Source organism: Helianthus annuus, chromosome 10 (genome assembly GCF_002127325.2).
Source record: "Helianthus annuus cultivar XRQ/B chromosome 10, HanXRQr2.0-SUNRISE, whole genome shotgun sequence".
In the NCBI taxonomy this organism is placed as follows: domain Eukaryota; kingdom Viridiplantae; phylum Streptophyta; class Magnoliopsida; order Asterales; family Asteraceae; genus Helianthus; species Helianthus annuus.
In genome coordinates, this window is record NC_035442.2 from 165,107,758 (window position 1) to 165,123,156 (window position 15,399).

The following is a 15,399-nucleotide window of genomic DNA, read 5'->3' on the forward strand; positions in this document are numbered from 1 at the left end:
TTTACCAATCGAGTAGCATACTCGATCGAACATCACTTCGTCAATAGCATACTTCGTAAAGTTTGGAAAGTGTGAGACCACGTGCTAGCCGATCGGCTGGCCCGGTCGATCGGCTGGTATGTCCGATCGGCTGGGCTGTTTGAACAGCCTAGCCGTTCGGCCAGCATTTCTGACCTGGTCGGCCTTTCGTCTAACACTTGGCTGTTTAATTACTTGTTGTCATATCGAGGTAGTTTGATAACGAGTTGAACTATGATATCCTCCGTTCCTACTCGTTTCTTCGGCTCGGACAGGAATCACCCAAGTCCGGCCGGTGAACGGTTCGGAACGTCGGTTTAGAGTTTAACCCATCGTCGGTGAACCTTGTATATAGAATCCGAATCTTGAACCTCTTAACTGTTAGAACGATTAGTTAGCCGGTTCAAGCTTCGTTTCTACCGGTTTTAAGGTTTCGAGTGTAAAAGGTTGAAGAAAGTTGGAAATTATTCATAAAAATGTTAAGATTCTTACAAATCTTAGTTTGTTTATGTGGAAACCGGTCAGATCTAAGCTATTCATGGTCGAAGGAGGCCAAAGTTTGGTGTTCTTCAAGAACACCATGATGACATCACCCAAGAACACTTAGATCTTGGTGATTTCACGGTTAAAAATCAAGTTTTGAAAGATAGAAAGGTGTAGAATCATGCAATGATCAAAAACGTACAAGAATTAGAGTGAAAACTTACCGGAGTTGAGAGAAATCTGAGAAAAGGTGAAGAAGAAGGCTGGTTCGGTCAGAGCTTTCCAAAAATAGAAAGTGTGACAATGACAGCCCTATTTATAGGCTCCAAAAGAGGAAAGTGGCAGCCTATCGGCCAGGAGCTCCGATCGAATGGGCTGCTCGATCGGCTAGGAAGATGCTAGCCGATCGGCTGGCCTGTTCGATCAGGATGCCTCCTGTTCGATTCGCGACCCATTTTGAGTATTTCGCGACGATTTTCGATGTTTCGATTTCGAGGGACGATAATATGAATACGATAGAGTTCCTAGTCAAATTACTTTCAGTCCCAATCACTATATCTACATACAAGCATCTACATTTCACGTTTCGTTGTCAGTTTCGATTGAGTTCGATTGCTTTTCGAGTTTCGATTTGATTTTCGATTGATTCGCTTGAATACCACACCAAACATATAAGTAAAACACGCACAAATAACACATAAGGCAGACACACACGTAATACAATACCAGAGTTCACATAATTCGAGTCTCGAGCTTGATTGATGAATCGATTAGCTTGATTATTGATTGATTAACTTTATCGCATTGTTACTTCCTACTATTCACAGTCGTAAATCGGTCGCATTGATTAAACATTCGATTATTTCATTTAGACAACACTTACTCCACATAATACAAAAGTAAAAAGAACATTAACAGTCAAAGAAGTCAAAGTTGACTTGGACTTTGACTTTAACTTTGACATTCGAAAACACGGGGTGTTACATAATGGACTGTTAATATAACTATATAGTATAATATATAACTTAACCAGATTCACAACGTTAACCGATTAATGGTTAAAATGTTCAAACGGAGTTCTGATCGTACGAACAGTCCCCATTCGCGCAAAGGGAACCTCCCACTCGCGCGAAGGACCCTTCTGTTCGCACGAAGGGACTTTCCCGTTCGCACGAACCCTTCTGTGATGTTTCGGTTAACCGTTAATTTTAGTTCTGAATTCTTCGTTGTTGATTCTATTGGGCAAATTAGGACCCATGAAATCACAGTAACTTAGTATCACAACGGGTGTTCAAATGGGATATATTTTCGTGTTTTTCATATTTATACTTTTTTACTTCAATCCTAATCCTAATCATCCGTTCACTCCAAATGACTCACACCCTCGTTTACCCAATGTAGGGTAACCTCGGTGTTCCAGCGCTCTCGTCAACTTCTCAACTCGCGGAAGTAACAAAAGAAGATTTGCAAAACCGTGAGTATACTCGAACACCTTTTTTATGCTTTACACTTTTGGGTGCAACATGTTTATATATTCAACTTACACAATCACACATACTTTATGCAATCACAAACAAACAATCATACATACATGCTTAATACATTATTCTCTGATTCATACGTGTTGGAACATTCTTATGTGGTATACTTGTCATTAACTTCGTACGAGCCTCCCCTTAACATGTATAGCTCCATAGGAGTAACGCACCGCCCGTAGTCTTGTGGTCATGTTAAGTTAAAACAGAACGGCCCTATCGTTTCTACGATAGGATTACGCTAGCGGTAATCTTTGGGTTGACATTTATAGACGCATGCCAATCGTATGTTAATTTTAGATAACAATTATGCCATGTTGATTGTTTAAACTTTTTTTATACTTATGCTACTATTAAACTTGTATGCTCGCCAATACATTTTTGTATTGAACTATACTTTGAACATGTTGCAGGATGATGACGTTGATGATGATGAAAGTTAGTAGGGATGACTAGATACACACGATAGAAATCTAGTTAGGTTGTTGTATTTGTTTCGAAAACTATGTTGTATTTGTTTCTTGTTGTACTTGTCTTATTTCGAATTAAATATTGTACTTTGAATTTCAAATGTGGTACTTGACAAATTATTCAATGAAATGAAATCGGTTTTGATTAAATATTGTCGCAATTAGCGTTATAAAGTCCCGAGCAATCTCATCATTGTCCCGCCCTGATATTTCCGCCATCGATTGGAGTGTGACACATATACTCCTATATACTCCTTTTGAACCAGTAAAAATAATTATTTGATGATTTCTTATTAGATAGGATTTTAAGTTGTAAGGCTCCCTTTTAGCTCTTTTTTTTTTGTTTTGTGGTGGAATGAAATGTTACCCTTGCCTTAAAAAAGGATTTTTAAGTAGGGTCGTATTATTGGCACACCTTGGGGGATTAATTCGACACCCTCAATACGCATCGTTAGGCCTATACGATGCGTATTGAGGTGGGTTCAAACTTCTATGTCTGCCAAAGGCTGCCAACATCCCCTTACCAAAAAGTAATACGCATCGTATAGGCCTATACGATGCGTATTGAAGGTGTCGATTTAAGTTTTTACTTTTTGCAAGGTAGCTTCCTGTCATGCGGTAGCTTTCCGTCACGCGAACGAAGAAGCAGCACTTTGGACATTTGTCGGTCTTCAAACATCTAGGAAACATTATTTGAGAATACCCCTGAATTTATCAAAGCTGTAGAATGAGATCCGCCACTATTGGGTTATCATCTTTCAAACCCATTTTCCCTAAATTTATCGATTCTGTTTTTCAACAGGGATGTAATGCAATGATTCCTCTCAATTGAATAGACCGACACTTGCTTCATAGGACTCACTTGAATCGTCTCGGATGTAATAACAGTACGTTTAGCATCCATGCCTGCTTGAATTGTAGAAAGCAAAGGATAACGAAGATGAACATTGTATTTGTCACGAAAGTACTGAACAACCGAGATAACAGCTCCGGTTTCATCAGCTGCATTTGGAACAGGAGAGTTGAAAAAACTACAATTGGAATTGATCTTGGAACAACATACTCTTGTTACCATATGACACATGATAAAAGCGCTTCTCTAGACAATCTAGGATTATGTTCCGCAAATTGGGAAGCACATATTTGCTTCAAGATTTACGTCTGATGTCCATGTTTGATCACATTTGACTTCATCGAAGCTGTAGAATGAGATCCTCCACTGTTGGGTTATCATCTTTCAACCCCATTTTCACTAAATTTATCGATTCTGTTTTTCAGCAGAGATGTAATGCAATGATTCCTACCAATTGAATAGACCGACACTTGCTTCATAGGACTCACTGGAATCGTCTCGGATGTAATAACAGTACGTTTAGCATCCGTGCCTGCTTGAATTGCAGAAAGCAAAGGATAACGAAGATGAACATTGTATTTATCACGAAAGTACTAAACAACCGAGATAACAGCTCCGGTTTCATCAGCTGCATTTGGAACAGGAGAGTTGAAAACATTGCAATTGGAATTGATCTTGGAACAACATACTCTTGTTACCATATGACATATGATAAAAGCGCTTCTCTAGACAATCTGGAATTATGTACCGCAAATTGGGAAGCACATATTTGCTTCAAGATTTACGTCTGATGTCCATGTTTGATCGCATTTGACTTCATCTACGGCAGTCCACTGACTTTGTTCCCCCGTGTCTGCACCGTGATCTTCATATTATTGGTTCAATACCAACTCATCCTTAGTAGTGTTTGTTTGAGAACCTGATTCAGATACACAACGGTTCTCCAATTCCAGATCAGCAAGCAAATACACAACGGTTCTCCAATTCCAGATCAGTCATGTAAGGAAAAGCGTTGAGATAACGGACATCCATCAAGCTCAAAAAGAAAACTTGTGTTTCCCATAGTCACAAACGATTGCGGTTTGTATTTCCCATAGCCACCGTTCCCATAGTAAAAAATGGTTGCGGTTTGCACATTCAATCTTCATTGCTTCATTAAAATTAACAAGGCGGTCTCTTTGCTTCGTCCACTAGAACTATTTGTGTATGCATTCTTTTGGTAGTTAAAAGCGCTAATGAGGCGCCATTAGAAGAAGTACCCAAACATTCGGTCGAATAATGGCCAATAAGAAACAAATCTGTAAAATTAAACAATATCGATTGCTATAACAGGATGGATGTGACACACACAGATAGATAATATCTGATTGTTTCAGTTTTTTTCCGACTGTTTCAGTTATGTTTCAATAAATAATATCTGACTGAGAAGCACTAAATTAACAACGGTTCTCCAATTCCAGATCAGTAATGTAAGGAGAAGCGTTGAGATAACAGACATCCATCAAGCTCAAAAAGAAAACTTGTGTTTCCCATAGTCACAAACGATTGCGGTTTGTATTTCGCATAGCCACCGTTTCCATAGTAAAAAACGGTTGCGGTTTGCAGGTTCAATCTTCAATACTTCATTAAAATACCACTAGCAGAAGAACCCGACATGTCTTCATGTTATGGAGAATGTTCTCGAAATTGAAGGAAAAGGAAAAGATTTATTGAAATCGAAGAAAATAGTAAAAAAGATGAATTGAGGCGTGCATTGTTTAAATCTGAATCAGTTGGTATGTCTTCGTATCAGCGTTGTTTATCACCCTGTGTGAGCATTGGAAGCCCGACAAACAGTCTTCCAATTATATCGTGTCAAGATGTTTCAGTTTGCACACATTCTCACTCAACGAATGTTAGGGTTTCGTTTCTTCATGCTCCAACTAAACCCTTGAATCCCAATGCTTCTCTAAAAATATTTGTTTCTTTTGCTAGTGTTTCCCATAGTCACAAATGATTGCGGTTTGTATTTCGCATAGCCACCGTTTCCGTGGTCACAAACGATTGCGGTTTGCAGATTCAATCTTCATTGCTTCATTAATATTAAAAAGGCGGTCTCTTTGTTGCGTACTGATTATTGAAAAGATTTGTTGAAATCGAAGAAAAGAGTAAAAAAAAGATGAATTGAGGCGTGCATTTGGAACAAGAAGTCCAACAATCCGTTCATTATCTGTTGTTGTCTAAACAATATGAATGCACGCAAGAATTTGACAACTGTGACAGCTTATTAAAAGTATAAATCACCTCCAATCCTTTCCTGGTCAAATCACACACTATAAAGTTTAAACTTATCGTCGTGTTGTAGTTTGGAAAGATGGCCGAATAGACATCTGAATAACAAACTGTGGAGAACTTGTTTGCGTTATCCTTCAACATAAGCTAAAATACGTTAAAATACGCAAAAATACGCCAAAATACGCTCAAAAATGCTAAAATACGCCAAAATACGTTAAAATACGCTAAAATAAGCCAAAATACGCTAAAATAAGCCAAAATACGCTAAAATACGTCATATTACAAAAAATACATGGAAATACGTTAAAATACACCGAAATACGTAAAAATACCCTAAAATAGGTTAAAATAAGTTAAAATACGTTAGAATTCGCTCAAATACGTCAAAAATACTATTAAATACGCAACAATATGTTAGAATACGTCAAAATACGCGACTAACGATATTTCCACACACGTATACATATAACACGGCACTATGGAGTACAAGTGGATTTCAAAAAAAAACTGTACGTAATCATAGAATACGATATTCGCACGCAACCGAACGGCACCGAAATGACTTATGTTGAAGGTATACGTCATAAAATGACAAAATATGCGAAAGTTCGGCAAAAAACGAGACGTATACGCGTCGAACCGAAGGAAACACGATAAAACTAAATTAGAAATAATGCCATATACGATCGTATAGGCCTATGTCGTATCGTATATCAACTTAATACGCATCGTATAGGCCTATACGATGCGTATTCAACTTTCAATTTTCTCAAAAATACCCCTGCATTTATCAGAAAAACAGGGGTATTTCAGTAAATTCATCGATTAATACGCATCGTATAGGCCTATACGATGCGTATTGAACTATAAATTTCTCAAAACTGTTTTTCAAATCAAGGGTTCCATCGTTACAACCACTTGTTTTCAACGGGGACGTAATGCAATGATTCCTCTAAATTGAATAGACATACACTTGCTTCATAGGACTCACTTGAATCGTCTCGGAAGTACTGAACAACAGAAATAACAGCTTCGGTTTCATCAGCTGCATCGTTTACCGTGGAATGCATTCTTATTTTTGTAAATCGCACAAACAAGCATGCCTTGAACGAGTCTAGAACACTCGTAATCCTCAACCGGCATTGAAACAGGACGAAATCTATTAAGAAACTGTTCGATTTCACGGTGAGTGGAGAAATTAGCGACGGGGAAACTATTCGACACAGACATGCATCAGGAAAGAAGCAAATAATGATTTCTCTCAATTGAATAGACAGACACTTGCTTCATAGAACTCACTTGAATCGTCTCGGAAGTACTGAACAACCGATTTAACAGCTTCGGTTTCATCAGCTGCATCTATTTAGAAACTGTTCGACACAGACATGCATTGGGAAATAAACATATAAAGAACCTTCAAAAGTTAGACATATTTTATTAGCTATTATATCTCGTTTAATAGCAAGATAAAAAGGATGAGATATCGGCAGTTAGCTCGAAGAAGTTTATCTCGATCAGGTGTTCCAATAGATTCTCCCTTTTAACAATGTCCTATTAATTGTTTCAGATGACATGCTTGGTAACAAAGAGGAACCATTTCTTCTGTTTTATTTTTTTCTACTTTTAGAAAGGTTTGATGTTGGACGGAATATATGGATGGAAAGCCCGCATAGTTTGTTTTTTTTAATAATTTTACAGACGATTTAGAGAACCAGAGAATACGTTACGAGATTCTCCGAGAATTAGAAAAGGAGAAAATACGAAACGACAAGGGTGCTGGTCTTTTCTCCCACGTGTGATCCAGAGGTCGATCTCGGGTGGGCATAAGATCCGTGGGCCCTATTGTCGGATCTGTGACTCCATGGAAGATGTGATTAAGGTAAGCGTGTCGTATCATGTGTCATAAAACGGAACATAATCCCAGATTGTCTAAAGAAGCGCTTTTATCATGTGTCATATTAGAGTACTATGAGTCTGAGTCCATTGTGGTTCGTGAATGCTTCGAATCATCATAGAAGACGTGTCGGGTTTGTATTTCGCATAGCCACCGTTTCCGTAGTAAAAACAGTTGCGGTTTGCACATTCAATCTTCATTGCTTCATTATAATTAATAATGCGGTCTCGATTGAAGATTTAATTGCAGGACTGTTTATCGGGCTTTCAATGCTCACACAGGGTGATAAACCACTAGTTTTTTTTTTATAATTTTACAGACGATTTAGAGAAACATAGAATACGTTACGAGATTATTCGAGAATTAGAAAAGGAGAAGATCCGTGGGCCCTATTGTCGGATCTGTGACTCCATGGAAGATATGATTAAGGTAAGCGTGTCGTATCATGTGTCATGTGTCATAAAACGGAATATAATCCCAGATTGTCTAGAGAAGCGTTTTTATCATGTGTGATCTAGAGGTCAGTTTTTTCTCCCATGTATTTTATCAAAAGAACTGTCACGTATGATTGGCACGTGTGATTATCAAAGGACAACTTGAGGGGTTTAGTCCTAGCTAGTTTCTCCCACGTAATACGCATCTAACATGACACATGATAAAAGCGTTTCTTTAGACAATCTGGGATTATGTTCCGCAAATTGGGAACCACATATTTGTGTGTAAAAGCTTGGAAAGATGATCGAATAGAGATCTGTATACACCCTTGGTACTTGTTTACCACATGACACATGATAAAAACGTTTCTTTAGACAATCTGGGATTATGTTCCGCAAATTGGGAACCACATTGTAGACTGGTGGGCTTGAATGGTTTTAATAATACTTGAAAATGGATAAGTTGTGTCAAGATCTTTATCTATCATGTCATCGACCAACTGCTCGAAATCCCTTTCGTTTCTCGGGTTCGCATTTGACACAACACAACAAAAAATAAACTTCAAAAAAAGAGTGGCCTGATACGCATCGTATAGGCCTATACGATGCGTATCAAGCCTGCTGTCAGACATAACCTGCACCTGTCAGTCTACCATGTCTTTTACTTTATTTCAATACGCATCGTATAGGCTTATACGATTCGTATTGAATTGAGAAAGTGTACGGATAGAAAGAGGGTGTGGCATTAGAAAATCCCTTTAAATATCCGTTGTTTTATAAAAATGAAAATACAAATATGCTGTCTACTATTAACTGCCAAAAAAGTAACATCCTGACAACTTGAAGACTGAAGATGGTGAAGAGAACAGAACAGACGAAAACCTGATATCTCACCGAACTTCCAACGGCGACTGGAATCCAAAAAATATCTAAGCAGCGACGGCGCGTGGGGGGAAACATAATGACCGCAAAATCACCGTCACATCCCCATGCAAGATTCTCTCTGAGTCAATTTCTACCGATAAATATTCTTCACGCCTTTTCGTATAAATATCTATCTATCTGCTTTCCAATCTAACACTTTTTCTTCATCAATGAACCAGCAGCAGCAACGTTCAATGGAGGATGTTCACGGATTGATCTTAGACTCTGCTGCACCACTCCACAAAAACACTTTTCAAATTCCTGATATTCGACGACCAATCGCCGTAAGTGCTCTGCTTAATTTGACCTAAATTTAGAATTAATTATCACACTTTCATGTTTTATTATACTCTAATTGCTTGCATGTTGCTGGAATTGATTTTGATTTTGAAAGTTGAAGTGAAATTTGTTTCAGAAGACGAGAGAAGTTGGGGAATTTGTTAGTGGTGCTTTGGCTGGGGCTATGACTAAAGCTGTTTTAGCTCCTCTTGAAACCATCAGGTTTGTTTGTCATATCTGCTGCTGATGATCAATAATTAGATGCATGCAAGATGACTTGGTTTTAAAAATCGAACGCTTGAGGTGCGAAAACGCCTCGGAATTTGAGGCGTGCTTCTTGCACATGCGGCTTAAAGGTGAAGAGATTATTAACAGTTGAGATCCAAACGGTTCGGTTTTTGCAATTTTGTGTCCGTTTGGTTTGGAACTTGGGTCGGTCGTGTAAACAGGATCAATGTTTTAACTTATATTAAGAGCATTCACATCCTAATGATTTTGAATATAAAATTAAAAAAAAAAATCGGTTAAAAAGATAAAAACTGAACCGTCAAATCCCCAAGAGTTTTCGTCAAAACCTGGCCAAACTAAGACCATAAACACCCCTATAGAGCGACATGCAACTTTTGGTTGTACATAAAACTTATTTGGAACAAAGCCTAGTGTATGCGAAGCTCGTGCCTCAGCTTTCGAGGTCTAAACGTCATCTTCCTTTTAAGAAAGCAAGATGGATATAAAAGTTCCCCAAAAGACTTTTTCTCATATATATTTGTCCTATAAATGTTTGCTTTTGTCATTAAAAAAATAAAAATTTATGCAGGACCCGGATGGTGGTGGGTGTCGGGTCAAAAAAGATATCTGGTAGCTTTTTAGAGATAATCGAAAAACAAGGTTGGCAAGGACTTTGGGCTGGTAATGCAATAAACATGATACGAATTGTACCCACACAAGCAATTGAACTTGGAACATTTGAATGTGTGAAACGAGCGATGACATCAGCGAAAGAAAAATGGAGTCAAGAAGATTGTCCGAGTGTGCAAATCGGTCCGGTCAAACTAAGTTTTTCTCTGTCATGGCTGTCACCAGTTGCCCTTGGTGGTGCAGCTGCAGGAGTGGTTAGCACCCTTGCATGCCATCCTCTTGAAGTCTTAAAGGTAATAACCTGAAATGTCAAACCCGTAATTTTCGTAACAAGCTATCTTTTTTTGGCTGACTAAGAGAACCCGTTGGTGAAAACTCACGGGCCCTACCAATACCTTGTTAAACAGTAGGGCCAGGTAAAGCGATAACCTTTTTACGTTTCTGCTAGAGGGAATCAAGTGTTTACCCCTATGCCACCTGTTGAAGGTTAACACGATAATCTTTGTAGGTTATTTTGATGCTAATTTATCTTTGTTTTCAACTAATACAGGATCGGTTGACTGTAAGTCCTGATGTTTATCCTAATTTGGGCATCACGGTTAAGAGGATGTATAAAAATGAAGGGATTGGGTCTTTTTATTCTGGTCTTTCTCCAACATTAATGGGCATGCTGCCGTACAGCACTTGTTATTATTTCATGTATGACACCATCAAAAAGTCTTACTGCACGGCTCATAAGAAGAAAGCTTTAAGTCGTCTCGAGATGCTGCTGATTGGAGCTCTTTCAGGTGCGTCCCTCCATACTTATTTTGTTAGCTAACCAAGATTATTGGAGTTCAGGCTGTAAGAACATTATTATATTTGATACGAAACAATATGTTGTGTTTTAAGGGACAATGTGTGTCAATCAGTCACCAAGTATTTAACGTTTATTTTATGATTATTCAGTAGCAGATAATCAATTGCAGAACACAATTTTAAACACCCTGTTGTAGTCTATCGACATTATTTAGATTTTAATCATATATCTTGGTGAAATGAATTTGGTTACGTACGCATCACTTACTAATACGATAAATTTGTGTTTGGGCAGGTTTAACTGCAAGCACAATAAGTTTTCCATTAGAGGTGGCAAGGAAGCGGCTAATGGTTGGAGCACTACAGGGGAAGTGCCCCCCACACATGGCAGCCGCACTATCTGAAATTGTGAGGGAAGAGGGGTTTGCGGGATTATACAGAGGATGGGGTGCAAGTTGTATGAAGGTTATGCCATCTTCTGGTATCACATGGATGTTTTACGAAGCGTGGAAAGACATATTGATCGGTGACAACCATCAAGAATAAGTAATAATCTAACTGAGTTCTAACCAATGTACCGAAATATTTTGCCATGTTAAGAAAATAATACATTGAGACATGTCAATTTGACTTTTGTTTAGAGTCATGTTTGACCCTCTTTCAAGAATTTGAAGAAAACTATGATAAATCAGCTAATCAGACCAAACATGTCTTGATGTTTAATCTGAAGTTGGATACAAAGATCCCGTAAGGCTTTTCTAATGTAAACTTGGTTACATAATCCTTGAAATGTTATGAGCGCGGAATGGAAAAAAATACCTACTTTGCAGAACATGCAGTGATTACAGGGAGTGTTGAATATCATGAGTTATCTACCACATCATTTGGACTATCACTTCTCCAGCTAAATTTTGATGAGCACGTCCCAAACAACGACGAATTTTCAGCAAGAATGTACAGACAAAACAAGCTCACTCCTGCGGTCAAAGTAACAGCAAAATAAATACTCTTTGGTTATAAAACCAGTGGAAGAGTGTGTGTGTGTGTGTGTGTGTGAGAGAGAGAGAGAGAGAAGTTGCCGCATACCAGCATAAGCAACAGTAACACCTGAGACCAATCTTCCCAAAGCTGATAGCATATAAAGAATGACAACCACCTGTAATGAATTATAATCAAGATTATACTTGTTGTCGATCTCTAGTAATCTTTCTACAGAAAAATAAAACACAGTCAAGAAAAACTGAGAAATGGCAACATCTATTATGGTTTCAAAATCGCTAATATGAAACCCGAAAAATCTTAGGGTGTTGAGAAATAAAACGTTGATGCAGAAAGTCAGAAACTGTTGTATAAATACATGGGGCCAATTGCTTTGTGTTGTTTTTTTGCTAGAGAGAACTTTGTGCTTCTATTAGTAAAAGGGACTTATGTACAATGGTATTAACACATGAGCTTGGTATAGCATTGCCAACAATTACAACAATACCGAAATGCGTGCATGGAATATCATATCTTAATCAATCTAAGAAACTTCTAATAGTTCCTATTAATTGTTCTAGCTGAATCCAAAGGCTAGTTGCCAAAAAAAGGCATCCTAAAACTAAATAAGTATTAGTTGCAGCAGAACATGATAATCCTCTTGTTTAAAATGAGAAATTGTAATTGCAGCAACTAGGGTAAAGTGAACAACAAGCATGTTGTTGGATGATTTACCTTTAGAAATAGGCGTTTATCATGGCCAGTTGCAGCAACCCGAAGAACAGATTCAGCTGCACCTACGGTATTAGCCAAACACGCAAAGAAGGTGTTTGCACTATCCTGAGATATCTGCCATTCCAAGGGATCCACGGGCACTCTGTATAAACCATCGAACACAATTAAAAAAACCTAGAACTCATAATCGGATCCTAACTAACAGTTACAATATAAATCGATCCAATACGCATACTGCTGCACTAAAAAGTCAGACTCATCATGCGTTTATGTTCAATTGTAACATAACTAAATAATCAGAAAAAACTAACCTACAGCTCTTATTCAGATTCTAACTAATAATTATTCAGATCCTAACTAATAATTACAAATAAATCGATTCACTACGCATACTGCTGCACTGAAAAGACAAACTCATGTGTTCATGTTCAATATTATGTTCAATTGTGAACGAATGCAGAATTTGATACATAACTAAATGATCAGCAAAAACTAAAACCTAAATCTCCTAATTGAATCCTAACTACTAATTACAATATAAACAATCCAATACACATACTACTGCATTGAAAAGTCAAACTCATGCGTTCATGTTCGGTATTATGTTCAATTGTAATTGAATGCAGAATTTGATACATAACTAAATGATCAGAACAAAATAGAACCTAAACATCCTAATCAAATCCTAACAAATAATTAAAAAATAATCAATCCTATACACACACTGCTGCACTGAAAAGTCAAAGTCATACATTTATGTCCAATATCATGTTCAATTGTAATCGAATGCAGAAATTGATACATAACCAAATAATCACCAAAAATTAAAACCTAGAACTCCTATTCAAATCCTAACTAATAATTACAAAATAAATCGATCCAATACGCATACTGCTGCACTGAAAAGTCAAACTCATGCGTTTATGTCCAATATTATGTTCATTATCATGTTCAATTGTAATCGAATGCAGAATTTCATACATAACTAAATAATCACCAAAAATTAAAACCTATAACTCCTATTCAAATGCTAACTAATAATTACAAATAAAAATCTATCCAATACACATACTACTGCACTGAAAATCAAAAAGATCATGTTCAATATCATATTCAATTGTAAACGAATGCAGAAATTGACACATAACTAAACAATCAGCAAAAAGAGAACCGAGAAAACCTACTGGATGTTCATCTGGCGGAAAAGGAGTCCGAGAATAGCGAGCGAACAGAGAAGAACGATGAAGACGTCGGAAACAAGTGAAACGATGCTTGAATTACGATAGGCACAGTGATAGTAGATCAAAGTGCCACACATCGCAACGATCAACGGTTTTCCTTTTCCTATTACTACTGATCGGAACTCCTTTGTGTTAAGCTTCTTTCTCGTTACCGATAATCCGTCGTCGTTTTCATTTGCTCCGCCACCGCCGTTGGTGTTGGTGTTGAGATCGTCCATGGCCGCAGTCGTCGTCGTCAACAGTCGGAATCAAAATTGCTCATTTGCAAACAATGAATGATAATAAAAAATTGGTTAGGTTTGAAATGGGAATAGTAGTTTATATGGGTCGTGTAGTTGGAATATGGAAGCTTCCTTTTCGGTATTTGTTTTTTATTTATTTTTTGGCAAAAGGAAATTTAAAACTTTAAAAACTAATCAGCTTTTGATTTGGAAAATTACGAATAAGAATTTTATAGTTTAAAAAACAAATTTAATGATTTAATCATAAACTTTCATTTATTATCTCGTACTACAATCATGTATGTATATGTTTGTGTGTGTTCACTTGTTATAATATAATATAATATAATAGATACTAGATTAGAAACCCGTGTATTACACGGGTTGAATAAATGTAATTTTATATATTAAAGAGTAAACTGCCATTTTGGTCCCTGTGGTTTGGGTACTTTTGTCATTTTAGTCCAAATCTCAAACTTTTTAAATCTGGGTCCCTGTGGTTTCACTTTTGTTGCCATTTTAGTCCAAAATTCAAATTACCTCCTCTTTGACTATTAAAAACTGGTTATTTTGTCTTTATCCTTAGGGGCAAAATGATCATTTACATTTTATAAATAAATACAGACCTACCAGTCAACCATCCCCATCTCTTTCTCCCATATATGCACCATCTCAGCTCTCTCTCTCTCATATCTCTAAACCTAAGTCTTGACATCCACAAACCACCATCAATCTCCTCTATAATCACCGCAACATCATCAACAACCACCATCATCACCCCCGTCAGTCACACCCACCACCGTCACCGTCAACAACCACAACCGTCACTGTACCCATTAAATGCTACCACCGTCGCCACTCGAAAACCCTAAACCTACCACCACCGATCTGAAAGAAAGGTAGAGACAGATGGTGCATATCTGAGATGGTGGCAGGGGTTGTTTGTTTGTTGGATTTTGCAGCGGTGGTGGTTAATCACCGTCGCTGCTACTGTTACCAAATCTGTGAGACCCGTAACACAACTCAAAGAATCGTTTTTTTAAAAGTCGTCGCTGCTACTTCTGTTCCAGCCAGTGCAGTTCCGGCGAGAGTTGTTCTGATTTGAATTGGTTCCGGCGCAAACTTCTGTTCTGATCTCACCCTTTTATACGCAGGTTCGATCTTTCACCAGGTAACAATCGACCACCCATTTGAACACAGGTATGGTTGATATCCACAGGTCCCTTCAATTGAGAGAGAGAGAGGGGGAGAGTGATCGGAAGAGAGAGAAAGAGTGTGTGATGGAGACGGTGACGGTGACGTTGTGGTTTTGTGGCGATTCTGGTTGGAGGTGGTGGTGGTTGTGGTGAGAAGGAGGTGGTGGTAGCGGCTGTGGTGAGGAGGTAGTGGTGGCGGTGGTGAGAA

At 37.9% G+C, this 15,399-nt stretch overlaps 2 protein-coding genes across 6 annotated transcripts; one reads left to right on the forward strand and one right to left on the reverse strand.

The window, feature by feature from the left end:
- Window positions 1-8,789: 8,789 nt before the first annotated feature.
- On the forward strand, window positions 8,790-11,526 carry LOC110886364 (probable mitochondrial adenine nucleotide transporter BTL1). Of its 5 annotated transcripts, none has more exons than XM_022134150.2 (6): window positions 8,790-8,952; window positions 9,065-9,169; window positions 9,304-9,386; window positions 9,982-10,315; window positions 10,573-10,810; window positions 11,116-11,465. In XM_022134150.2, exons 1-6 carry the CDS (start codon window positions 8,923-8,925, stop codon window positions 11,364-11,366), a joined length of 1,041 nt encoding a protein of 346 aa, XP_021989842.1. In that variant the 5' UTR covers window positions 8,790-8,922; the 3' UTR covers window positions 11,367-11,465. The 5 variants fall into 5 exon arrangements, with proteins under 5 accessions (XP_021989842.1, XP_035834649.1, XP_021989841.1 ...); XM_035978756.1 differs by having other exon boundaries at window positions 8,791-8,952; window positions 9,068-9,169; XM_022134149.2 differs by having other exon boundaries at window positions 8,792-8,952; window positions 9,068-9,169; window positions 9,301-9,386.
- Window positions 11,479-14,068, reverse strand: LOC110886366 (reticulon-like protein B22). Its single transcript, XM_022134152.2, has 4 exons — window positions 13,718-14,068; window positions 12,534-12,675; window positions 11,907-11,976; window positions 11,479-11,797 (listed from the first exon to the last, which is right to left on the reverse strand). Exons 1-4 carry the CDS (start codon window positions 13,990-13,992, stop codon window positions 11,682-11,684), a joined length of 603 nt encoding a protein of 200 aa, XP_021989844.1. The 5' UTR covers window positions 13,993-14,068; the 3' UTR covers window positions 11,479-11,681.
- Window positions 14,069-15,399: the final 1,331 nt, after the last annotated feature.